Raw genomic sequence first — 24,399 nt, forward strand, 5'->3', positions numbered from 1 at the left:
TGATTTTATCGTTTTCTGCATACACAATAATATACATTGTTTATTCAGCTAAATTCAAAATATATAGTAAACTTCCCCATTTTAATAAGTACTTTTAAAAGAGACAATGAAAATTTCATTTTGAAATCATTAAACTAATATTAATTACTTGATTTAATGATCCAAGTCATGAAAATAATAAAAACTAATAAAATTTTTTGTTTAAAGAAATTTTATTATCTACTTATATAAATTAATGGTCCTGAAATGAATAAAAAAGCTGGTTAAAAAAAATAAGCATGATGAATGTAGATACTTAGGACAATGAATTGAAAGTGCTGAAAGTGATAAATTAATAAAAAAACATCACACCGATTTATATATTTAAAGGCCTTTATTAAAATAATTTTATAATATATAATAAAAATCACTAAAGTTGATGATATGTAAAAATCCTTATATATAAGGTTCTCTTTGCCATTAAATGAATCTTACAATTAATAGAGATTTTTCAAGGCTTCATTTTACCCTTAAGTTATCGCCTAATTATCTAGACGTACTCTAATTTGAAGAACTTGAATCTGTTTAATTGGAGTTTCAAGTCGTTCAAATGTCGAGCCTAAAGGACCTTTATTAAATTGAATAATAAATATTGTAAAATCAGGTGGCTTGTAAAAGTCTTTGTATATATAAATATTAATTTATAATAAAATTATAGTTAGTTTTGAACTGAGTATTTGCCATGCGACGTTTGTGTTTCGCGATCAGAAACGCTTGTCGTTCCTCCTTTCTTTGCGCCATGGCAACATACAGTGGCTTGTTAATCAACAACCGTCTGTTCATTTCGGCTAGCGCCCTCGTGGCTTCCTCAGTCGTGGAATAACAGACGAATCCGAACCCTTTACTTCTGCCATTGTCTTTCATCACTTTGGCAGAAGTAATCGTGCCAAAAGGACCGAACTCCTTGGACAACATCTCGTCGTCCACTGCGTCATCCAAATTCTTAACATACAAATTCTTTTGGGCGTGACCCACGAACAGTGGTTTGCTTCCGATGACTTTCTCGTTCAGTTCGTCGATGGCCCTTTTGGCACAGTCGGCGGATTCGAATCCCACAAAACCGTAGCCGAGCGACTTTCCAGCTTCGTTGGTGAACAATTTCAGACTAGTTATGGGTCCGTAATTGGAAAACAACGAACGCATCGTTTCTTCTTTGAAGTTATCACCGAAGTTACTCACGTAAACGTTTTTCAGGGACTTCATGGTTTCTTTTTCGCGCTCCTCTCTGGGTATGAACCTGGTAACGTGTAACTTCTGTGCATTCAAAATGGAATCGTTTAATGAGTCAATGCATTTTTCCGCTACTTCCGGCGATTCGAACTGAATGAATCCGTATCCTTTACTGTTACCGTTTCCATCCACTTCCACTTTACAACTAACGATGTTACCGAAGGTGACGAATATATCATACAACGCCTTATTGTCTATCGATCTCTCCAGGTTTTTCACGAACACGTTAGCGACTTCAGATAGTTTTTCATCAGGATCTTTTTGGCACCGCATTATTCGTGGGAGTCTTACGTCTAATACTTCATGATGTTTGATGATAATAATGACTTGTTAAACGCTCACTAATTACATAAATTTTGGGCTGACTCGAAGTGAATGGTTGACATTGACAATGATTGAACAATTGTATGATGAAGATAATGTTTCAATATCTTTTTGATAGTTTCAAATTTGCGATCACCATAGAACGTGAAAAATGACATCATGTTCAAATGTCAAATGTTTTTATTTTTTTCATTCTATGGTCCATAAAATTGATTATTGACGGGATTTTATTAATACGTTAATATATACTACGTGCAAAAAAAATTGATTGATTAAAAAATTAAACAAAAATCTTAAAGCATAAAGTGTCATTAGCTAAAAATGGGTCGGGCCCCCTCTTTGATTAAGACACTCATGGATGCGTCGTCGCATTAATCTAATGAGATTATCGACATTTTCTTGTGGTAACTCATCCCAAGCGAACTGAAGCCTTAGTTCATGAAAAATTAGTTCGAGGACTTTTCTCATGTAGTGAAGAAGATAAATCGTCATCGACATATCGCTGGCATGTCATATTGCCTCTAATAAAAATTAAAGGTGATCTGCTACCATAAGCAATAGCACCTCATACCACTAAACCCATAGTGTTGTTAACATGCCTCTTTACAACAAAACGAGGATCACGTCTTTCTTCACGTTGCCGTCTTACTAACGCATGACCATCGTGCATGTCCAAACATATGCGTAATTCATGATTAAAAACAATGTGATTCTATTCCTCATCCCACTGTTGACGTTCAATACACCAGTCACTATGTTGGCTCCTATTGTTTGCTGTTAGAGATAAGACCAAAAAAGGGCCATAACTGGGTAGATCAAAAGATCTTATACGGGGGTAAACAGATTGAACACCAATGGCGTACCTTCATCGACAAAAATTTATTCAACCGCGTTGAATTCAACCTGTCCCTTAGGGCCAATAATCTAAGACGACGGTTTTGTGGCTCTGTGTTAGCTCTGAGCCTTCCGGAATCTCTTACTCTACTTCTTCTGCCCTCTTCATTCCGTGACTGTCAACAACTTCTTCATGTGGGCTATTATCAAATTCACTTAATTGGCTAAAATTATTTCTTCTTCATACTCTAGACATGTTAAATGTTTAGTATAAATTACTGAATTAAACAAATTGTGACAAAAACTAAGTACACATTTGTTTGAAATACCTATTCCGATTAACTTCAAATTTTAATCATTTCTTATTTCAACCTATTCATATACCAAATTTTGTAAAAATATCTTAATACGTTCTGGGTGTTAGGATCATTTAAAAAATGTAAATTACCAAAAATTCGTTCCTTAATAAAACTCCGATAAAAATTTAAGTTTGAGGAAGTTATTCCTGATTAAAAATTTGCTTCATTTTAAATTAAGTGAGTTATTAATAAATTTAGCCTATTATGTTCGAAATAAAAATTTTACTAGAGATTAAAAGAAAAACTAAATCATCGTTTTGAAATTAAAATTTGAAAAATGTAAACATAGAGAGGATAATAAATACACTGTTGAATGTAGAATGTTGAACAAAGCGGTTTTATCTCGTTTGTGGACTCAATTTTATTAAATTGACTACTTCAGAAATACCAAAAAGTGGTAGACTAAGAAAAACTACTGAAAATGAATATTTGCGACTGAGATGCAGCAGAAAATATACAGCGTCCTTCTAGCAACTTGATGGTTAGTTAAAAAACAAGAGCTCGTACCGCTCCTGTTACAGTACGGAGATTCTTGGTAAATGCAGGTTTTGTTTCACGAAGACATTTCCGACACTTGCATTTGACCCACGACTATAAGCAACACCGATTGGTATGGGTAAGGTTTGATGTTCACTCGACTGAAAAATGAAAATCTGTACTTTACACAGATGGAAGTAGAATTATTCTGTACAATGATGACTGTCGAGTTGTTGATGTTCCTCGAAATCATCGAGAATTTTACCCTTTTCAAGGAGATTCCATCGATGGTCAAAGAGGACATCAACGTACTAGTTTTTATTGTTTTATTTTTTCATAAGCATTTACTTCATAACTTAAAAAAAATCATAGATAAAATAGTCATTGGCAACATGACTGATATAAGTTTTTGAACTATTGAACATGAATTTATAAAAATACATTCAGTTTTGTGTTGATATTTTGGAAAGTTATCTCTAAAACATCTTTTAAGTTTCTGTAATTAACGGTTATCATTAAGAATTATTTTCTTCTAGTATTAATGCCTATAAATTCAGTAGATTCTTAATGGCGGTGTGTGCCATATTTTTATTCATACAATAAATAAGTTGTTGGAAGTAGAAATGAAAGGTTTGAAAATTCCTCAATTTACCTTTCTGTTTATTAGTCATTTTTAAAACACAAAATTCGAAAAAACAATGTCATTAAATGTTTTAATTTTTTAAAACGTGTTCTACTAAATTGGTGACATTGATGAAAAAAATACGACCCTTACTAACTATGTACAATCGTACAGCTCGGCTTCAATTAAAACTGAACGAGCAATATTAAAATAATCTTATGGCACCGCATTTCAATTAATCCAGCATCGTTGAGTGGTTAAAGGCCTAGACGTGCAATAAAAACGAACGCGTGCAGGTGTGAACAAAGATGTAAAAAGCTCGAAGGCGTCGGATGCCTGTGCGGATAATTTACGGCTAAATCAACACCACGAATCTCACCATCCGAACGGATTACGAACGGATTACGTCCGCGGATCCGTTCAACATAATTCATGTATCAATCGAAGAAATTCCGTTTTGATATTACGACGAGTCTAGGTACTGATTGATAATCCTTCGCATTGAAACTGGTGCGGCTCGGCATTTAATTGAGGATTGCGCACATTTTAATGGTCCAAATATTGTGAAGGTGTGCGATTGGTTTGGCGTTGTTGGTTGATCTATTGTCAATTAGGCGGATAATGTCTTCCTAAAGGGTAATTAGGAGCAGCTGCCTATGCGGTTCCCGTTACAAGTGTGTAGATCAAATCTACGTAAATGTAAAAGGTACATGTAATTGATAATAGGCAAATGTCCGCATATCTTGAAAAATCTCTGCCCGCAACGGCGTAGTACGTTTAGCATACCAGAAATTGTTGCAGGAAAACGAAAGTCGATTGAAATGTTACCACAGAGGAAAACGCACAACGGGGAAGATCATTAAAATTGAAATTATGTAAAACAAATAAGTTTGCTCACCTGCGTTCGACTTTCGGTGCGGTGGTTCGTTGTTGTGAAATTTAAGAAATCGATTGTGAAATTCTAGTTCCCAATAATAAATATGTGTGGACGTTGACAACGGAAGAAAAATATGTTAAATCACAGTTATAGGGTTTTAAATCGGTCTGACATATGGCGGTTTTTTCCTATTTCCACAATTTATCTCCAGTTATCGCATTGAAAGCCGAGAAATGATAAAACACTCAGACACCGTTTTACGGATCGCAGAGCCAGATGGTCGAAATCAATGTATTACCTAAAGATGTCTGTAATTACGCGATTTAAAAGCCTTTTATCACTCCATCGACGTATCTCACCTCCAGACCTATTCACAGTGCAATCGTTAAACGGAACTAATTAATGTTAAGCGACAGTGTGTAATTTAAATATTGCAAAAACCAAGAGCTTCGGATTTATAATTGTCGCGATAAATGCCTTTAATCTCCGACCGTGTACCAAGAACCGCTATCGAGGATTTTTATATTTATTTACGTTTTACTTACTTATTTATTTGTCTGGTAAAAGTAAAAATCGTGTTGATACAAGAGATTAAAGTCATTTTCTCTTTATGGAGTAATAAACAATATTGCGTTTGAAATTAAAATGTAACAATTATCATTAAATGAAATTGCCGGGAAAAATTGCTTTGAAAACAATTCATAAACTTAAATCGGTTAAAAAAAAAGTAAATTATACTTAATGATGGCAGGTCTAAATCATTCTCACGATTAGTACCCGTCCATAATTACACTAGGTGGTAAACACTTATTAATGCTGAAAATCTATTCAACTTTGTGTTTCTAAACATAATTAATAATAAAAAACTCCAAAGCATTCGCAAATTTAGTGGGCAACGTAACGTAAATTTATGAGAAAATATGGGACCATGAAATTGATATATATAATACCATTTGATCTAGATTCTATGACAATGCACTTCACATCTTTCAGTACCTAAGAAAGTAAATATGGGAAGAAAACAAAGGTCGGCTTAAAGATACGGTGTGTCTTAAGTTGGCAGTTTTTGGAACAATTCAGAAATGACATTTAGCTTGGCGCTAAACTAAAACCAAACAGGTATGTGGGGCTATATTATATTTATTAATTTTAATCTACCACGTTGATCCTTTTAATGATTTGCTCCTCATTAAAAACAACGTTTCTTTTTTTTTTCATTTTGAGCAAGATGCACAATTTTTAGCACATTTTTAACGTTTGGACGATGAACATTAGTTTACATTTATTCACACAACTAATAAATAAAAAAATTTCCCATGTGCTGCCAACTTGAGCGGACGACGCACTGTATATGTATAAATGTTCAATGAAAGTTAATCTAACATACTTGCACTGACTCAAGCATTCACGGGATCATAATCGGATGCGTAGCTTCCGTGCGAATCAAAACTACATAATGTGAAAGTGAAGGTGAACGAAACAATGCGTCGACATTGATTTTGAAAGGGAACCCGTTCGGGTATTGTTTAGCATCTAATTAAAAGTATCGCGTTTCATCTCGTCCTTATAAAACTTTCATATTTACGGATCCACCGTTCGACATGTTAATATACATTTATTTTGTTAATGGAAACAAGATTATTTAATCTAATTTTACTATTAAATTTATTAGAATATTGGAGATACATCTCGAAGGGATGTTTCTTTCTTTACAAATAAAGAAGTTGAAACCTGTAGGGTAAATATGAAGTACGTTGTTATGATTTATTTGTTGTTTCAGCTTGAATTGGAGATGAACAGTGATTGTGGATCGTGTTTGACTAGATGGAGGTAGAACTTGGAGCAATACGAGCGTCATGGCTATTGATGCTGTTAATTTCGCCAGTATTTTCACTGGAAGGCATGAATGCACCCCTGCACATCACACGTCAGAACAGCGGAGATATATTTTCTCAAGGTACGTCTCAATACTATTTAAAGCTACAGTGATGACGAAAGAAATATCACGCAATATCAAATTAAACGTTTTATAAGATAATTCATAAAACAATGTATTTCAAAATTTGTCCTGAATATATAATAATAATATATATATTTTATTATTCCATACGTTTCCATACTCATTTTGCAACACATGTTGAGAAAGACTTTAGATATTATTTTTAATATATTTTTGTGGAACTATTTTACAATACTCTTAATAGTAAGAATTTATTCTGAGTAGTAACATATTTATATTATTTTATTGAATATGTAATAAGACAAAAACATGGCACTTCAGAAAAGAAAGAAATAACTAACAAGAAATACTAAGGTCTAAATATTGCTGACATCACTAAAAACTTGAGATACTTTCGAAAAACAGTTTACAATGTTATTTAGAAATACGAAACAATACACTCATTTGAAAATATAATAAAACATCCCAATTAATTTTTTTAATAAACAGAGAAATTGGTAAAATCAATAAATCAGTTATTTGTCTAAATGATAGGAGTCTTTTAGACAAATAAAAATGATTTAATTGTGTCATACAATACCAGTCTGTCCAGTGAAACAATGAGACGTCGACTGAAAGAATAAACCTTGTAAGGATGAATTTTAGTAAAGAAATCACTGGTATCAAAAAATTGAACAAGACTAAAGTTTCACAGAATATATTGATTATTCTCCAGAATTTTGGCGAAGAGTACTTTGTAGTTATAAATCCAAGTTGAATAGAATCGGAAGATAAACAATACGTTTGTCGTCCTCCAAATAAAATCTTGGACCCTAGATACAGTACAAAAACTTTAAAACGGAATGGAGGAAACTTTAAAGTTTGGAGTTCCTCTTCTTGACATGGTGTAATATCATTACAGAAAATTATTGGCAACATCGATCGTTGCATGTATGTAATAAAACTATTTGCCCAGTGATAGTCTACTAGTTAATATAGTGATTTTTATTAATGATACTGATGATTGATGATACCGAAGCATGCCCTCAAATTTGTTGAAAGATAAGCATTTTGAAGTTCTTGATTGTCAAGCTCAAGTCCGAATCTAATTCCAAGTAAAAACTTATGGAACGACATAAAGTTTCGATTAAAACATCAAAAACCGTTAAAAAACGTGGTATTTAATAAGTATATAATACTATATACATGACCAAAATACATTGTATATTGTTTAGATTAAGTACAAAATGAATAATTGTAGAAAGAATATAGTGTAATTATTTTAAATAAAAATAAAATATTTAATTAGAGATGTTCATTTACTAATTAACTATAAAAATAGTGTGTGCTAATTCTCTGGCCAGCACTGTATATGTACAATGTTTTAAACATGGTGATTTTAATGATGCATCAAGTGAGGAAACCATTTTATCAGTTTTAACGTAATCCACTATGAAGAAAAGATTTATTTCAACTTTAAAAATTATATACTAATTATATATATATGTTTTTTATTTAATATAAAACAACACATTTTAAATTAATTTAAACAAACATTAATATTACGTAACAAACATCAAGATTGTTTGTGTGTATAATATTTTCTTTCTTATTGTTAGCTCAAGAATATGATATGTTTTTCTATGATTAAAATGTTACATTGTAATATTAACAATAAAGTTTTTATTCAAAGTAAAAAAAGAATAATTTCCATTAAGTGCAGTGCTGCATTTCTAAATAGGAAATTCCTTCCAGCCAGTTGTTTATTTACATTCTCGTATACAATTCTAATTAAACCGATAGAAACTTTTCAGGATTTATCAGCAGACTGCTGATGTTTACTATTAATAAATTTCGCATGATTATTTTTTAATCATCTCTAATTACAATTAAACTTGCAATTAGACCGATGGGAATATGCCTACTTCAGTGCAAACACATACATTACAACATCCAAACAAATAAATGGGAAAGCCAGTCGCATAACTTCTCCAATAAATTGCTTATTTGTTGCCGGTTCACAAGTCGATTCACGTCGATTATCACTAAGTTAAAGCATACTTTATTATTGAGCGTACTTCATAACGTCGAGATATCGTTTTTACGCGTACAGTTATTTTCCTTGTAATTTGCTAATGAAAGCCGGAGCAATAATGCGGAGGCTGGCTGCACTTTTGCCGGTTAATAGTCGGGTTTATTGGGCCCGTTTTGTATTCCGGACGCGTTGCACGGCGAAATGTTTTGACAAGTTCATTCTTCGGACCCGGCTAACGAGTGAATCTCAAGATTAAATTTATAATGATGCGTTTGTGACGACTCCGATAAGGTCCACACAATACGATCTAACTATCTAGTTGCAAAACATTTTGCCTGACGGGATTGAATTTGATGTTTCAATGTGCGACATTTAGCCACTTAATTTTCAACCAGTTGCAAGCGCAACAATCTTCAGTTATGCATCTAAGCTCGATCCTTGTGCGCCACCGTAATTGCAGTGATTTACATACGATTCCGTGTTTATCCAACGTAACTGGGACGCCCCCTGGCATCTCATTCCCCGGTGAAAAAAATCGAAAACTAATCCGACAAAACGCATGTAAAGATGTGTGACCGATTCAAAAATGCGCTTCGCTAAAATATTGCTTCGTTTGTGCGTTCTCGAGTCCCACCTTTCCGCTACCAATTTGCATAATCAGCGGCATAACTAATAACCTATCGACAGATTTTACTAACATCCCAGCAGGTCATCGTTTGTCATTCGCGAGTGAGGAAAAATTCGTAACACATCAAACATTGGAATTTATCTCGTCGTTAAAGAGGATTAGATCGCGCCCGATGCAGATTTATCTCTTAATTAACATATGAATTGAAAATTACCACCTAATGAGCATACGTGATAATGTTCATTAACTACAAACAATTAGTTAAACAATAATATTACACACGGGAGAAAAGTATGGAAGCATTTTAATTGAATCATTAATTATTAAAAGGGACTAAGTGATTTCAACTAGTTTTGAGAAAAGGAGAATAATTTTTTAATAATAAAATACATATACTTATGTTTCTTTAATTATTTTCAATAAAAATTATAGTTATTTACATATATATTGTATTTAAGTATAAAGTAACATAAAAAATCCTTAAAAGTCTACTTTCTGATTCCTAGGTGTACTTTTTTTACATCATAGATATGTTAGGAGTAAATAATATTTAATAAAAATTTTTGTTAGAGTTCACTCAAGAATTTATTTCGTGCTTACACATTTTAATACATTAAATATATTATAAAAAAAAGTTATACTATTAAAAAAAAGAAAATAATATAATAATATGAGAATCAATAAAAATTAATAACATATTCAAAATCGTGTTAAAACAAAACAATTTATGTGAAAACGGATTTAAATCTATATTTCACATTTCTTAATACTCTCATAACTGAGTTTCTTGGACAATAAAATTTCATCTTTTATAATTACCTTTCTGTAGGATTGGGTTGAATTATGCTTTACATGTTTCTAGATTCAAAAAGTCTGCCATATTTTCTTGTTTTGTCTTTTAAATATATTTTATTCAATAGTTAAAAAAAATGTTTCTCCTGAATCATTCCTTCTCATATGGAAATCACTTTAATTTCTATGATAATCAAATTTAATCAAGAATACCTTTTTTGTAAATTGTGCCAAGAATATGGAAAGCATAATAATTTTAAAAAATATTCAATGGCGTAGAAAATAAGGCGAGAAAGATAGAGGAAGATTCCAGGGGGAATCTACCGTATCATTATCGAAAAAGTTTATTAGATTATATTGTAGGTTACATATCAAATTTAAACATGGCATGGGGGGACTGCAGAATCGACAGGCCATATCGAAGGCTCTATACGACCAAGAAGTACTAGATGGGTACTAGAAAAATGTACTGCAAGTGTAGCTTTCTAGAGACTGTTATATGTCGACAAATGAGCTATTTAACATAATGTAGTGAGCCGACCAATTGCTTCATCGTCAATATACCTCCTTCAAATCATTTAGTAGTATCTGAAGTTAGTTTATCCACCGACCCCTGAATAGAATAGATTTTGTCAAAGAAGATCCTAAGGAGAAAGATTTACTAGAACAGCACATGGTACAAAGAGGGGGAGTAATGATTTGGGGGACTATTTATTTGTTAAGGAAGCAGGTCTCCCACTGTGTTCGTGTTTCAATGAGATGTTTAGAACAAACATGTGTCATGATTGTGCATTGCCATCTCATTTTACCACCTAATGAACATGTGTGGGATATAACAGGAAGAAGACTGACTATTCTTCTCAGGCGACTATAGATCCTCGTACAATTAAGGCATAAAATTCAAGTAATGTGGAACTCCGCCAGCACGAGTAGCTGAGTGTGGAGATTTGAGAGATGGACCTACATATTATACAATTCCTATAAAGCTCCTATCAAATTTAATTAAAACAATTTTTTGTGGATGTCCTGATTTCATTGATCGTAGCATATATTGGAGAAATTTCTATTATTTTAATACTTGCTTCCTACTGAGACTGGCAAAATTGAACCAATATCAATATCTGTATCTTATCGCGAAGATGACCAGCAAAACCAATCGTAATAATTCATTCAACAGACATTGGCATAAATTCAAACGATTAGATAGTTCTGTATCAAACCTTGACGTTGTAATAGCACGTTATTAAACCCAGGTAGCAATTCAGTACCGACATATAGCATGCCTCGGACTTTAGTAGTATGAAATAATCAACGTGGACCGCTACAACGCCACAAATCCATGTCCGCGTCACATATATCATAAGAAAATTCCTGGTTTATTTATATGCAATTACCGATTTTAATCCGTTCCCGAGCGGTGAACTTTATTTAGCACGGCACAAACGACTCGACCAGTTGGCTTGTTTTTCTCGAAAAATTATGGAATCCACCGATTCGACCTGTTTTAACCATATCGAAACTGGTGGCAGTAAATTATCGTGCTTGAAGCTTTAATTGCCTGCCCGGCTTCCGCAGGCTTGCGATATAATATTTTGTACTTTAGCATTTAATTTTATTAAATCGTTAAAAGTTTTCCTTTTTTTTTAAATAATTGAAACGTTTGCGGACGTAAAAGTCACGGGTAAAATATTGTTGGATTTCACATGATAATCGACAAAAATATTCAAGACTAATAAACGGTCATTAATATCAATATTAATGGTATGTTTTCGCACATCATAATCGACTGATTTATTACCATATAAATTATTAATTTAAAAATAAAAGCAATCGCTTCTAAAGTTTTTTCCGTCAGTCTTTATATATGCGAAGAGTTAATTACAATAAAGAATGACGTGTGTCAAATGAATATAGACGTAGTATAAATTAGAAATTCATATTAATTATTATTTGGACGTATAAAAGATACACAGCCTCGCGTAGTACTGAAAGAAAGTTTCAGTTTTATTTTTGTTTTCGTTACTCCACTTTGATATAATAAATATTTATCAACAGGTAGTTTACATAGAACTGGAAAATATGTCGAGGTGGTTTTATTCACGACACAGATAAACACGTATGTTGAAGAATGCTCCAACGGGTATAATAACGTCTAAAGACATGTCGGAGACTGGTCCTAAAAATTCTCCAAAAAAATATTTAAGATTAAATTAAAATGTTTTCTTGAAAACCTTACTTCTTTGAAGTATTTTATCTGTAGGTCATCTATGTAGAGTATCGGATAAAATTAAGCGATTTTCTTTTTGTTTAAATTCTAAACAACATATACTTAGACTAATTTTTGTTCTATTAAATAATAATGTGTATTATTTGTGATGTAATATGCTCTAATCTTCTTAACCACAATCTCCCATAAGTTTCCTATTGGATTAAGATCGGATGATTGAGCTGGCCACTTTAAGATGTTGATTTTTTTATTGAACAAACAATTCTTTTACCAGCTTGGTAGTATGTTGTCATACTGAAATATAAAGTTTTACAGCATTTCCCATTCACAATAGAGTAGCATGACAACTTCTAATATGTTACGATATACAAAACGATCTACTTTGCCTTCTATTTTGTGAATCGGGTCCATAAGTGGAAAGCAACCACAAACCATAAAACTGCTACCATCATGTTTAATAGAACATATTTTGAGTGAAGTCTACTGTTTTTAGAACAAAGTGTCTGTCATCACTTCTGAAGATATTAAAGTCCGAAAACAGTACTTTTTTCCATAAATAAATGTTTTATAATTCATTTTTAAATATTTTATTTAATATTTAAGATATTTAAGGTATTAAAAAATATATAGATATACAGTCTATATATTTTTTAATAAGGACAATAAGCACAAAATGACTTAATAATATGTTATGCATTTTAAGGAATTTAATTAGATTCTTGATCTGCGAATACCATTAGAATACATCATTTAAGAATAACAGTTAACTAAGATTTTGCGAATTTCGCACGTCATCGTCCATATGGTGCAATACACTGATTGTTCCTTCAGCAGATTGCGATCTACCCCGTTCGTTAAAAATAACATTGGATTTGCTGTCAATCGCCTTTATAAAACAATTAATAGGTTTTTGTGCCAACAAACTTAACCTTAAGGTATTATGAATAGTTAATCAAGCTTAATAATCCAGACAAATTAAAACTAACTTGCCAAAGGCGCATCACGAGCTGGCAAGTACTCTCAGTACCTTTTAACACTGGCTTGGGTCGTTAATTTAAATAAAACATTTCCCACAACGGACACCGGATAATAACAATACGGAACACAATTTAGCATCACCCTTTCTTATTTGATTTGTTGGAGTGTATGCAAAACGGGGAATTGTTTATGCATTGATTTACTGGTTTCAGGAAGCCAAACGGTTGCCGGTGATGCGTGCAGCGACGAGATGTGCGTGGGTCTGAGCAGCGGCACGGCTGCGGCGCTCTCCACGCAGGAGAGGTGCACGTGTCGCTGTCATCCACACCTGCCGGCCTTCAGGGAAGATCTCAGGATATGCGTAGACGACATACACGGTTAGTAAACATTTTTTTTTATGATTAAAATTATGACACTACAAAAATATATGCAGGCAGTGTTTAACATTATAATCAAGATGGAGAAAACCCGTTACTTTTTTATTTATAATTCGATTTAAATAAATAATTGATTAGGATAAAATAATATGCCTGTAATAATAAAATCATATCATCATCACTTTTAGTTACTTTAACTTCTAGATTTTTTTTATTAAAAGTAAGTTCTCTTGGACAAAAAAAAAAATAAAAGAATAAAATTTATTTAGTTAAAATATTATATTATTATTATATTATATTATATATTAGTCCATATCGGCGAAATTATAGAGTACTGGAATCTCCTTGAAATGGGTCTTCATCTGGGGCCAGAATCCCATTCTTCCGTCCAGTGAACATGAGACCTTGCCCATTCCAATTGTTGCTGGTGGTGGGATAAATGTAAGCATTATAATGGTCTTCGTGAATGAAAATCTGCATTTCTCAAGCGACTTCGTTCCGTTACTGGAGCGATACGAGCCCTTGCAGAGTTTTCTGGGGTTCTGTGGGGTCCCTACTGGCTTTCAGTGTCAAATATCGGTCTTCATTTGCGGTAGTTCTCCTTGGTCTACCACTCCTTGGTCTTTCTGAAGTAGAGCCAGTTTTATAAAAAGAGTACACAAGCAAGAAATAACAACTGTGCAACATTGAGTCTACCTACGAGTTCGATCTGATTGACCCCAGATTTAGTTATAGAGTTAATTTACACCTAGACTTAATTATCCGAACACATCTACTTGTTGAGCTATTTATCCATTCGACAAATACCTGTGCAAGTACTACTCTAATCAGTTATAAACTAAATACACATTTTATTGACTGAAATTAATGTAACAATCACTGCGTATGTATAAAATTAAATACAATTAAAATGAAATCATTTTAATTATATTTGAACATCAATTTTTATTAAATTAAATTAAAATTATATATTTTTGCAAACCTTTTCCGATATTTTAAAAACAAAAACTATTTTAAATTCCATTTAAATCTATAATATTTTTTTTAAGGAAAGATGTAAAGAAAGTGACCTTTATCTACTCTGGAAATACTCATAATACACATTAATTAATTCATATACAACTACTATATACAACTAAGTGATGTCACTAGAGAACGTGGTGTAACATTGAAAATTGCCTCAATTATTTTTAAGAACTGCGTAGTCATTATCTGATAATACAATAGTTTTGTAGTTAATTAAAATGAATAAATTCAATAGATTTTTTTTATTCTGCCATAGACTGTTTAATATGCATGTTTTTATAAAATTTGTTATAAACCCATTTTAAAAGTTGCAAAATCCAATTTTTTTATAACCCTGAATGTTTTTTTTTTTTAATTTTTCGAATAGAAGAAATCCTAAATTAACTACCGAGAAATAGAAAACGATTAACATCCATTTTAAATAATTTATTAAATATTAGCATGTTAAACATAAACAATAATTAAGATACAACGACAACAGGCTATCGACATTAAATAAAATCCAACGAACATAGAAAGTGGGTTCCTGAAGAGACAACTCAGCGATAAACCCATCCTCCTATTTCCTGCTGCCTTGCCTTTCATCGTGACCTTCACGTAGACCTCGTGATTTTCCCTCGATATCTGGAAGCGAACGATTATGCGGAAAATATAGATGCAATCATCAAAACTTTACGACGTCGTCTAACAACTGTATCCAATCGGTACCGTACCGCGTCTGAATTATCGTCGTTTAGGAAAATTATGTGATTTATGCGCGTCGCATGTTGTTTTTTTTTCTATCGTATTGATTGCCTAGTATGATCGGTACAGTTACCCGGTGTCGTACCCTTTCGACCTCCGATTGTTCTCGGCAGCATCCTGCAGGATTCTTATTTTCCTGTGGTATTTTTATTGCTTTTTCATGCGTATGTGTGTCTTGTTGTGAGAGAAACCGTATTGACAAATAGTCTTATTGTTGACTCCAAATAGGTGCATAATTAAACGAGTCGCGTACATAAATCTTTGCACGGGAACTAATCGAGTACTTTATGTTAATGGATTTTATATGCACAATGTACCGTTCGATAATTTAATAAAACTGCTTCTTTTCAACATTTGCATTGTGGATTATAGAACCACACTAAACCAAGTAACGAACCAGTGTCATTAGCATAGAAATCGTACTTAAATAGGCGAGGGTAAAAATGTTGATTGCCATCGACGCTAACAATGACGTTTAAGAAAATTAACACGGAAACCAAATTATCTTTATCGGGTCAAACAAGTAATTTTGTTATAAATCATCGATACATGATTATTTCTATCTCACAATCAATATAATTACATATTCCATTTTCTTCACCCGCTGCTCATTGACCTCGTATGCATGGCACGTCTTCATCGCTCTCATGGAGTGGCAATCTCAAAAGAGAAGTAAACGAAAGCAAACGTCTGAGACTTGTTATTAATTCAACGGCTATAGTGTTAACAACAGCATTATTTAATTTATAGGAGTAAATTACATAATCATTGTGCGGCTATTACCTTTTGACCCCGTGGATAAATAGGCTTTTTACCACACGATGCGAGAGATAAAGCCAAACAATTTCATGGCAAAGAATAGAGAATCGAGGATTTAATGAATTTTATTTAATTATGGACAATAAAGGAAAACGTAACGTCTTTTCTAATGGCCCCCAGAATACAATGGATTTTAGAAAATATTTTAATTACTTAAAAGTAATGATTAATTAAAATACAACAAATTTAATGACTTAAATTATTTTTATTATTATTTTTTGTAAATTAAGAAAAAATTAATAAATATTCGATAAAAGTGGTTTTCAAATATTAATTAATAATTTTTGGCATTTAAATATTTGATATTTAACACTAAATTTAATAATTGACTCTTTTCATAGATTAACATACAGGGAGTCGCCTTTATTGCTGTGAACATTCAAACACTCAAAAACTGTTTGATATAAATATTCTGATTTTAATACCCCATACGTGAAATTGAAAGATAAAAACTTTCTGTAATTCTCTGAGTGTCTGAAATAAACTGGCTCAATAATTCAAAACATCTAATGATGCATATTTTGAACTGATTACCATGAATACCACATGCTCCATCTCATCTTATATTACAGTTCTGGCCGTAACAACCGACACTTACATTCATTATTCATATGCATTTGCGGCTAATTCAATTGTAACAAAACAAATGATAATCAAGAATCACACGTCACAAGTACGTTCATAACTTCATTCGAACGGATAATGCCTCGACTCTCACATAACGCCCGATTGTTGCACTCTAATTGGTTGCAAATGTAATTACTGGTTACATAACAATAACAGTACTCGGAATGCCTCGGATATTAATTTTAATTTATGCCCGCTTTTTGTTTTTCTGTTTTTTTTTGTGATTTTTGTGAACTTTGAACTGCACGCTAATTGTTTATCTTTCCTTCCTGGACTTGATGCTACATTAATTTATTGTTCTACTGTTTTAATTAGCCTTCGGATGTACAGGCTGTTCCAAATTGGTTGATTTAGATTGTGAGCATTTCTAGATCAGCAGTGTCTACAGCTCTAATAAAAGATGTGTGTAGACACTTTAATAAAAGATACCTAAAAAATATCGTTATAATTTCAAGATATATTACTTTTTTTCAAATGAAAAACATTAATAAAATTGCTTTTAAAATATCGGAAGAAATACCAAAAATATAAAATTTGTGACTATCCTTAGCTAAGATTTAACTTCACCCTCCAAAAATGCTATTTTTAATTGATGCTCTAACAATATTTTAATATTTCTGAAGTATATGAAACTGGACTTTGATCTGAAATAATAAAAACTTTGGAACTTTTTATATAATATTTGTCTTAAAAATATACCTCCTTAAAATTACGATTATCTTTAACTTGACCTTGTGCAACTATTTTATTTCAAATGTATACGTTAGACATATATTTTTGGAAGCTTAATTGTTTAGAAATAAAAAAGTTGTACAATTAATTCAAAATTTTAAGGAGATATATTTCTAAAGTTATACTACGTATAACTAAGTTATTAGATTATTTCTAGATTAGATTTCGAAAGCTCTGGACATGTAATAATCAAATTTGGGACACCCTGCACTAATTAATACATTTCTTATTTAATTTACTACTCTTAAAAATGTTTTTAATTATTCAAATAGTGATTAAATTAAAGATACTAATGGCGAAATATTGATTTTAAAACAAATGTATTTTTTTAGACTTTAATATAGTATAGTATAGTAATATCACGCTATTTTTTATTTCAATGTACTTCCCGTGTGGATTATAGAATGTCGTAACAATATTGCACAGTAAAATTAACATAATAATAAAAACAAACATAAAATAAATATACTGTTTTCAAAGTATTTAATGGCCAAGATAAATGTTTCTTAAATTACCCAGAAAAAATGTTATCTATAAATGGATAGCATTTAAACATTATAATAGCGTTTTAACATCCATGAAATTGCCCTGTTTGTATTAATAATAATAATAAATATTAATTATACAACATTAATTTATACAAATTTTTAAATTAAATAATCAAAAGAAAGAAAAGGTTACAAAATAAACTAATCAAGTTGACTAGTTTTTTCTTAATCTGATAATAACATTCTAGAAAATATTTAAAATGTTGCAAAGTAATTACTATACTAATTATAGGTTTATTGGTTTACAATACCTAAACGCCTAGACTTATTACGTTTACAGCACGAAAAATATATTTACTACAACAATAATAATTGTGTAGTCATTATGCGGTTTAATTCGGATTAATCATTATGTTGTTTAAACGTAACATGATAGAACAGTCTACAATGTACGATTTAATCTTATTCTGAGAAGCAGAAATGATCTACCGTTCCTTACGGAAAACATATCTATCAACAACTATTTAATCCTTTGAACATCGACACACAAGTTTCAAACGACTAACTACAAATAACATATTTAATATGCCCGATTAATACACAATCAACTGTTTAATCGACCATCAAAGGACGTTGAAAATAAACGCATGGAATTTTAATAACATATGTAATTGCTCCGAGACTGACAACATTAATTTGACGTCTTCATAGGCCTAAATGCTTTTGTTTTCTTTTTAAATGGCCTAGAAAATTAAGCTGTGTAATAGGGATAATTAACCGTCCACGCATAATTGCTTCTGTGGTCCATTCGTTAGTGTCACAATTATGTTCGGAACTAGTCCAACTTGTTAATATTAATAATTCGTCGTGTGTGTTTGAAAAGTTGAAATTACACTTAATTGTGACACGTTGTCCATAATTTAAACACGTTTTAAATTAAAAAAAAAAAACAAAACACATCAGACAAGTTTTGTTTATTTTTAATGATCCATCAACACCACACTGTGTGAATCAACGTTTAATAGTTTATTTATTATATTTCGTTTAAGGTAGTTCTTCTTTAGTTTTAAACATACTCAATATATTATAATTTGCTCAAACCAAAAGAAAGTAATACAAAAGTAGAATTACTTCTCCCGCTCACTAATAAAGGAAAAAAAAAACACATTTTAAGTTTTAAGTAAGAGATTTTATTCAAAATTAAAATTTCAATTTCAATATTGACATATCATAATTGATATATTTAATGATAGGATAATTTCGCTACAATAACACATCACTTCGGTACTACCAAACGTTGTCCAGCAGGAACGAATTCGAGAATGGACATAAAAAATAACAATGACGCATCAAAGCGTCTTATTATTCGTTAATGAGGCACAAAGTAAGAAATTGCTTCGAGCGCAATATTTTCTCGACAATTTCCTTGTCGGTGATCCCATGGGAAACTTTTCTATGTCGGTGCGTATTTTGCGTGAACCAGTGGCAAGGCAAAGAGTGTCCGATCGCTGAACTAGTCTTTTTTACCGGTGAATTCCGCGACGTGCGTGACAAAACCGTCTAATAGACTCTGATCGTTCTCCAATCACCATTTTAAGACGCATAAAGCCCATTCGGGCCGTAATCGAGCCGATTCCCGGAACGAAGCACGAACGTCAACAAAACGGTTTGCCATTTTAGATAAACGTACACGGTCTGTCATAATCTACCACAGACAACAGGTGTATTGTCTCGGGTTGTTGGAAAAAAGTGCGAACACAGTCCGACACTTTTGGACATAGCAACATTGTTCGAAACGAAAAAATCCCTGTACTTCCAGGCAAACTATTAAACAACTCTCATTTATCTCGCATCTCATTTCCAAACATTCCATTGTGAATTACGTTGCCATTAGAATCTAATTATAAATACAAGAAAAAAACGATTTGTAATTTTTGAAAGTTTTATGTACATACTCATATTTTTTGTAGCCCTAGGATGTCATTATTAAGTTATTACATTATTGCATATTACATAATATTAATATGTATCATAAGCATAATATTATATACGGAGCAACCAAATCACAGAAGTTGTCGTCCTCAGCACTCTCTGATAATATTATATTTTGTTAGATATTTCATTAGAGGATTTAATTCAAATTGTGTCCAGTTAATATAAAATATATATAATATATTTCATTATTCATTCTTATTCATTATTACAAAATTTCCAAGGGTGTATTTTAGTAGAGGAACCACTGGTACCAAAAAAAAAAAAAAATATTCGAATAAGAGTATAGTTTGCACAAAAATATATCAATTACTTTCTAAAATTTTGGCGAAGTTAACTTTGGAGTGATGAATCCAAGTTTAACTTAATATAATCAAAGGTTAAATAATATTTCTATTAATTCGACGTCCTCCAAACAAAAGTTTGGACCCTAGATAAACTACAAACACTTTAAAACACGTTGAAGAAAGAAGAACAAAGGTTAATTCATTGCTTAATGTGAAATTAATATAATATAATATACAGTGGGGTTGTAAAACTCCTTCACCTGTAAGTTTTGAATGAAACAAGATGTCGACTTTAAATAAAGTATATTTACTAAATAATACAAAGTTATAATTCTTTAACGGGTAGTTGTTGATAAAAGTAATACTATAAAATAAACAGTAAATGTTCTCATTATAATTAATCAAATATCTTAAATGACCTTTAATTGGAAAATTAGAAGGAACAATAAAAGTTGCTGCTATACCTCTATATGGTTAGTAGTTACTGAGATATGAACGACCACCTCGACAATTTTGGCCACCCTATAAATCATCATCAAATATTATATTAACATATCGATAATTTATTTTTAAATAGTTTGAAATAAAATTTTTGTGCTGGTATTTAGGTCGAAATACTTCCAAAATCAATCAACCGACGTTTCCTAAACTATATGACCAATCTTTTAATTACGGCCAGCTAAAATCTTCGCGCATAAATAAGCACGGTCGCTTAATAAATTACTTAATTGATTCTGCAGTGCGTGAGATACATATTGATACTGTGTACAAAAGCACCTAATAAATCTGCTACAATTAATGGCATTGAAGTTAAATAAAAAAAAATGAGTCGAGATTCTCTCACACGCTCTCTAATGCCTAAAACAGGCGCGATTTATGGTGCTCTTTATTTAATTAATGCATTTATGTGGATTAGCAGTTTTAGGTTAAGACGCTAATTAATTTTAAGAACAGCGCGAGACACGTTTAACTTGTTTGGCCTAAATAAATTAGCAATTGTGATTACTTCTGGTAATGCATCTTGGTTAGGCGTTCGACGTGATGTATTTTAATTGTTTTTTTTTGTCCGAAAACAAGTGCTTTTAAAATTTATCTAGTACTGTAATAAATTAACAGATAAAACGATGCCGCCATCAATAAGTTTTCAATATCTTTCCCGGCGAATTGACAGATTTATAAAAGTTTCATATATTCAATGAAGGTATTTTGCACATCCTTAAAGGCAATACTGTTTTCATAGTTGCCACTCGTTTTACGCCGGTCACGTTTTTACTTAAGTTTTTTGCCACCCATTACGTTTCATTAATGTGTATTTCAATGAAAATCAAATGAGTTTACTGACACCGTGAATTATTGTTAGTTTACAAACATTTATTGTTGATATAAACGTAATTACATTTCCAGAAATATTAGGTCATATTGCGGAGATTTTAATTTAATATTAAGTTCATTTTTTCAATAATCCAAAAATCTAGTTTTGTCATAAACCAGAGTTAACTAATCATAAAAATAATTCGTTCAACGTTAAAAGTAATGAAATGTTAATATGAATAATACTGTGTTTTAATCAGCATATAATTAGCAATTATTTATCTCATTGTTACAAAAATATACTAGTTCACGTAATTTTGTGTATAATTTTGGTAATCAAAGCATTTTTATTAGTTTCTAAAATTAAAATTGAATAAAATATATTTTATTTATTGTTAATTTTGTTTAAATTAAAAGATATAAGAAACTAAAATCAGTAGGACGCAAATTTTAAAATTGTTTTCATAAAAAAAATTAATACATACTAGTTAGGATTTAAATATTTTACAATAAGATAATAATTAAAAAAATATAGGCCAAAAAGTTTTAATAAACTAAAATTTTTATATACTTTTATACAAATTTAACGTAACTTTTAATAGTAAACCCTTTTTATAATTTTAATTTCTCTAAATCCGAATTAAATAAAATACTATTTAATTTTATTAATTTAAAAGATAATAAAATTAGTATGACGTAGATTTCAAAACTGTTTTTATAAAAAATAAATACAATATACTTTCCAACTTAAATGTTAAATTGTTCACAGTAAAACATATTATGCAAATTTTAAAAAGAGAAATAAAATATTTACATGTGTAAACTGTTTCTTACATGTTCTTATTTTTGTATATTGCATGTTTTTAATGTAAATTTTATTTTTTAAAAATTAAATTATTTTTTAATTCTTATTAGGATTCATTTATTATTTATTTGAATTAATTGTTAAATTAATTTAATTTTTAATAATTTTTTTAATTTAAAATTTCTTTTCTCTTTTTTAATTCAAATTACATAAAAATTCTATTTAATTTATAAACTTAAAATTTTTGGTAAAGCAAAATCAATACGTTAAATAAATACGTTCATTAAAAAGCAAAAATTGACTACGAAAACATTTTTCAACGATTTTTAATATTTAATTATTTTACGATAAAAGATAATTTAAAAAAAAAATAAATTTGACAATTGTTAAATTGAGGAAACGTACAGAATGAGACATATACGTACAAATACCGCAAAAACTTCCTGTATCGACTTTTTTAATTTAACCGACAGATAACCACAGAAATCTCAACAATGGCGGCGAATTAAGTATAAATGTAAATAAGCAATGGAACCGTAATAGGAAGATTTGCCACAGCTATTACAACAAACGAATAGCAGAATAACAATGTCCATCTTGTAAATGTAACATAGCCGACTTTATGGTGCAAGTAATTTTTAACTGTTTGTTTGTACGGTTTTGTTACGATTTTCTACTTGAACAGATAATAAACGAAAACCGGATGCGAAATCTGACCGCGTTTACCGGGTTTATGTCGTCCAAAGCGTGTTTAATTTGAAACTTAAAAAATCAGCTCAAGTGGCGTAAAATATTTTACCATTGTCGGACGGACGGCATAAAAGCTGAGGTGGTATGCCTGATTTAAATGATTTTCGTCTTAACGGTAATCCGGATTCTTAACGTGATTAGGTGGATGATCTTTAATTCGTAACAATGTGAGAAGAATAGATTTCGATGGATGACACCGACGGATAAATGGGATCTGGATTTGGTCATTAAAATTCAAACCAAAAACTCCAGCTTTAAAAATATATTGCGCTCAGTGACAAAAAATTGGAATACCTAGATACAGTGGTCACATTTCATTGATTTTAGGTGTTGGGATAAAAGTTCAATATATTGATCAATATTATTTTATTAATTTAATAACCTCCACGATGATGTTGACACTCATTGATTCGCATTGATTTAATTATGTGCCGAGATGGTTAATTCCATGCCACCTCTACTTGGGCTGAATTTGGAACCTTCTGTGAATGATGTCTTAAATAATATGTGTTCAATCAATGATAAGTTCGAAGATCTTGTTGGCATGACAACAAATTTACATTGGAATCTTGGAAACACATATAAATAACTTTATCATTATAATATGGGCTTAATTCTCTTGGGAAAAAGGATTTTGAAGCATCCCAAGGTCAGTTAACAATTTCCCGAATGTGTTGGTAGAAGATCAAGTCTTATAAAAATTGCTACTGCTACCATATGCAAAGCCACCGCGAACAGTAACTGCAGTTGTTCGATGTACAGATTACTCCACAAAAAATTGCGATTATCATTTCATATCCTACCGTTCTGCAAGTTATTCCAATCTTTGACAACCACGTTGCAATGTGAAAGGAAAGTTCAGAAAACGTATGGATGCTACGTAAAACTTTGTAAGGAGCTAAAGGCGTTGGTTTTGAAGCGTTTGTCCCTTGACATCTTCCTGAATCTCTCCAATACTGTTCACAATCTTCTTCAGACTTCGTTCTCCAACAGAGAGTGCTTCAACTCTGGTTATTCATATTGTCAATTTCCACAAACGAACTTCTCTATCAGACTCACTTACTTGACTAAAACTTACAT

General features: G+C 31.3%; 2 protein-coding genes across 2 annotated transcripts in view; one reads left to right on the forward strand and one right to left on the reverse strand.

The window, feature by feature from the left end:
- Positions 1-359: 359 nt before the first annotated feature.
- On the reverse strand, positions 360-1,663 carry LOC109609348 (polyadenylate-binding protein 1-A). The gene has a single exon (XM_020026002.2). It carries the CDS (start codon positions 1,540-1,542, stop codon positions 676-678), a length of 867 nt encoding a protein of 288 aa, XP_019881561.1. The 5' UTR covers positions 1,543-1,663; the 3' UTR covers positions 360-675.
- A 4,909-nt stretch (positions 1,664-6,572) lies between these two features.
- The window catches only part of LOC109609353 (uncharacterized), a 61,100-nt gene continuing 43,273 nt past the window's right edge, over positions 6,573-24,399 (forward strand). The window contains exons 1-2 of the mRNA XM_020026006.2: positions 6,573-6,719; positions 13,574-13,738. Coding sequence (XP_019881565.2) covers positions 6,587-6,719; positions 13,574-13,738 — 298 coding nt within the window. The 5' untranslated portion in view covers positions 6,573-6,586. The remainder of the gene's footprint in view (positions 6,720-13,573; positions 13,739-24,399) is intronic.

The sequence above is a fragment of the Aethina tumida genome, chromosome 1, assembly GCF_024364675.1.
Source record: "Aethina tumida isolate Nest 87 chromosome 1, icAetTumi1.1, whole genome shotgun sequence".
NCBI lineage: Eukaryota > Metazoa > Arthropoda > Insecta > Coleoptera > Nitidulidae > Aethina > Aethina tumida.

Coding starts and splice junctions, on each gene's coding strand:
- LOC109609348 (XM_020026002.2), bottom strand. CDS start 1,542: ATGCGGTGCCAAAAAGATCCTGATGAAAAACTATCTGAAGTCGCTAAC.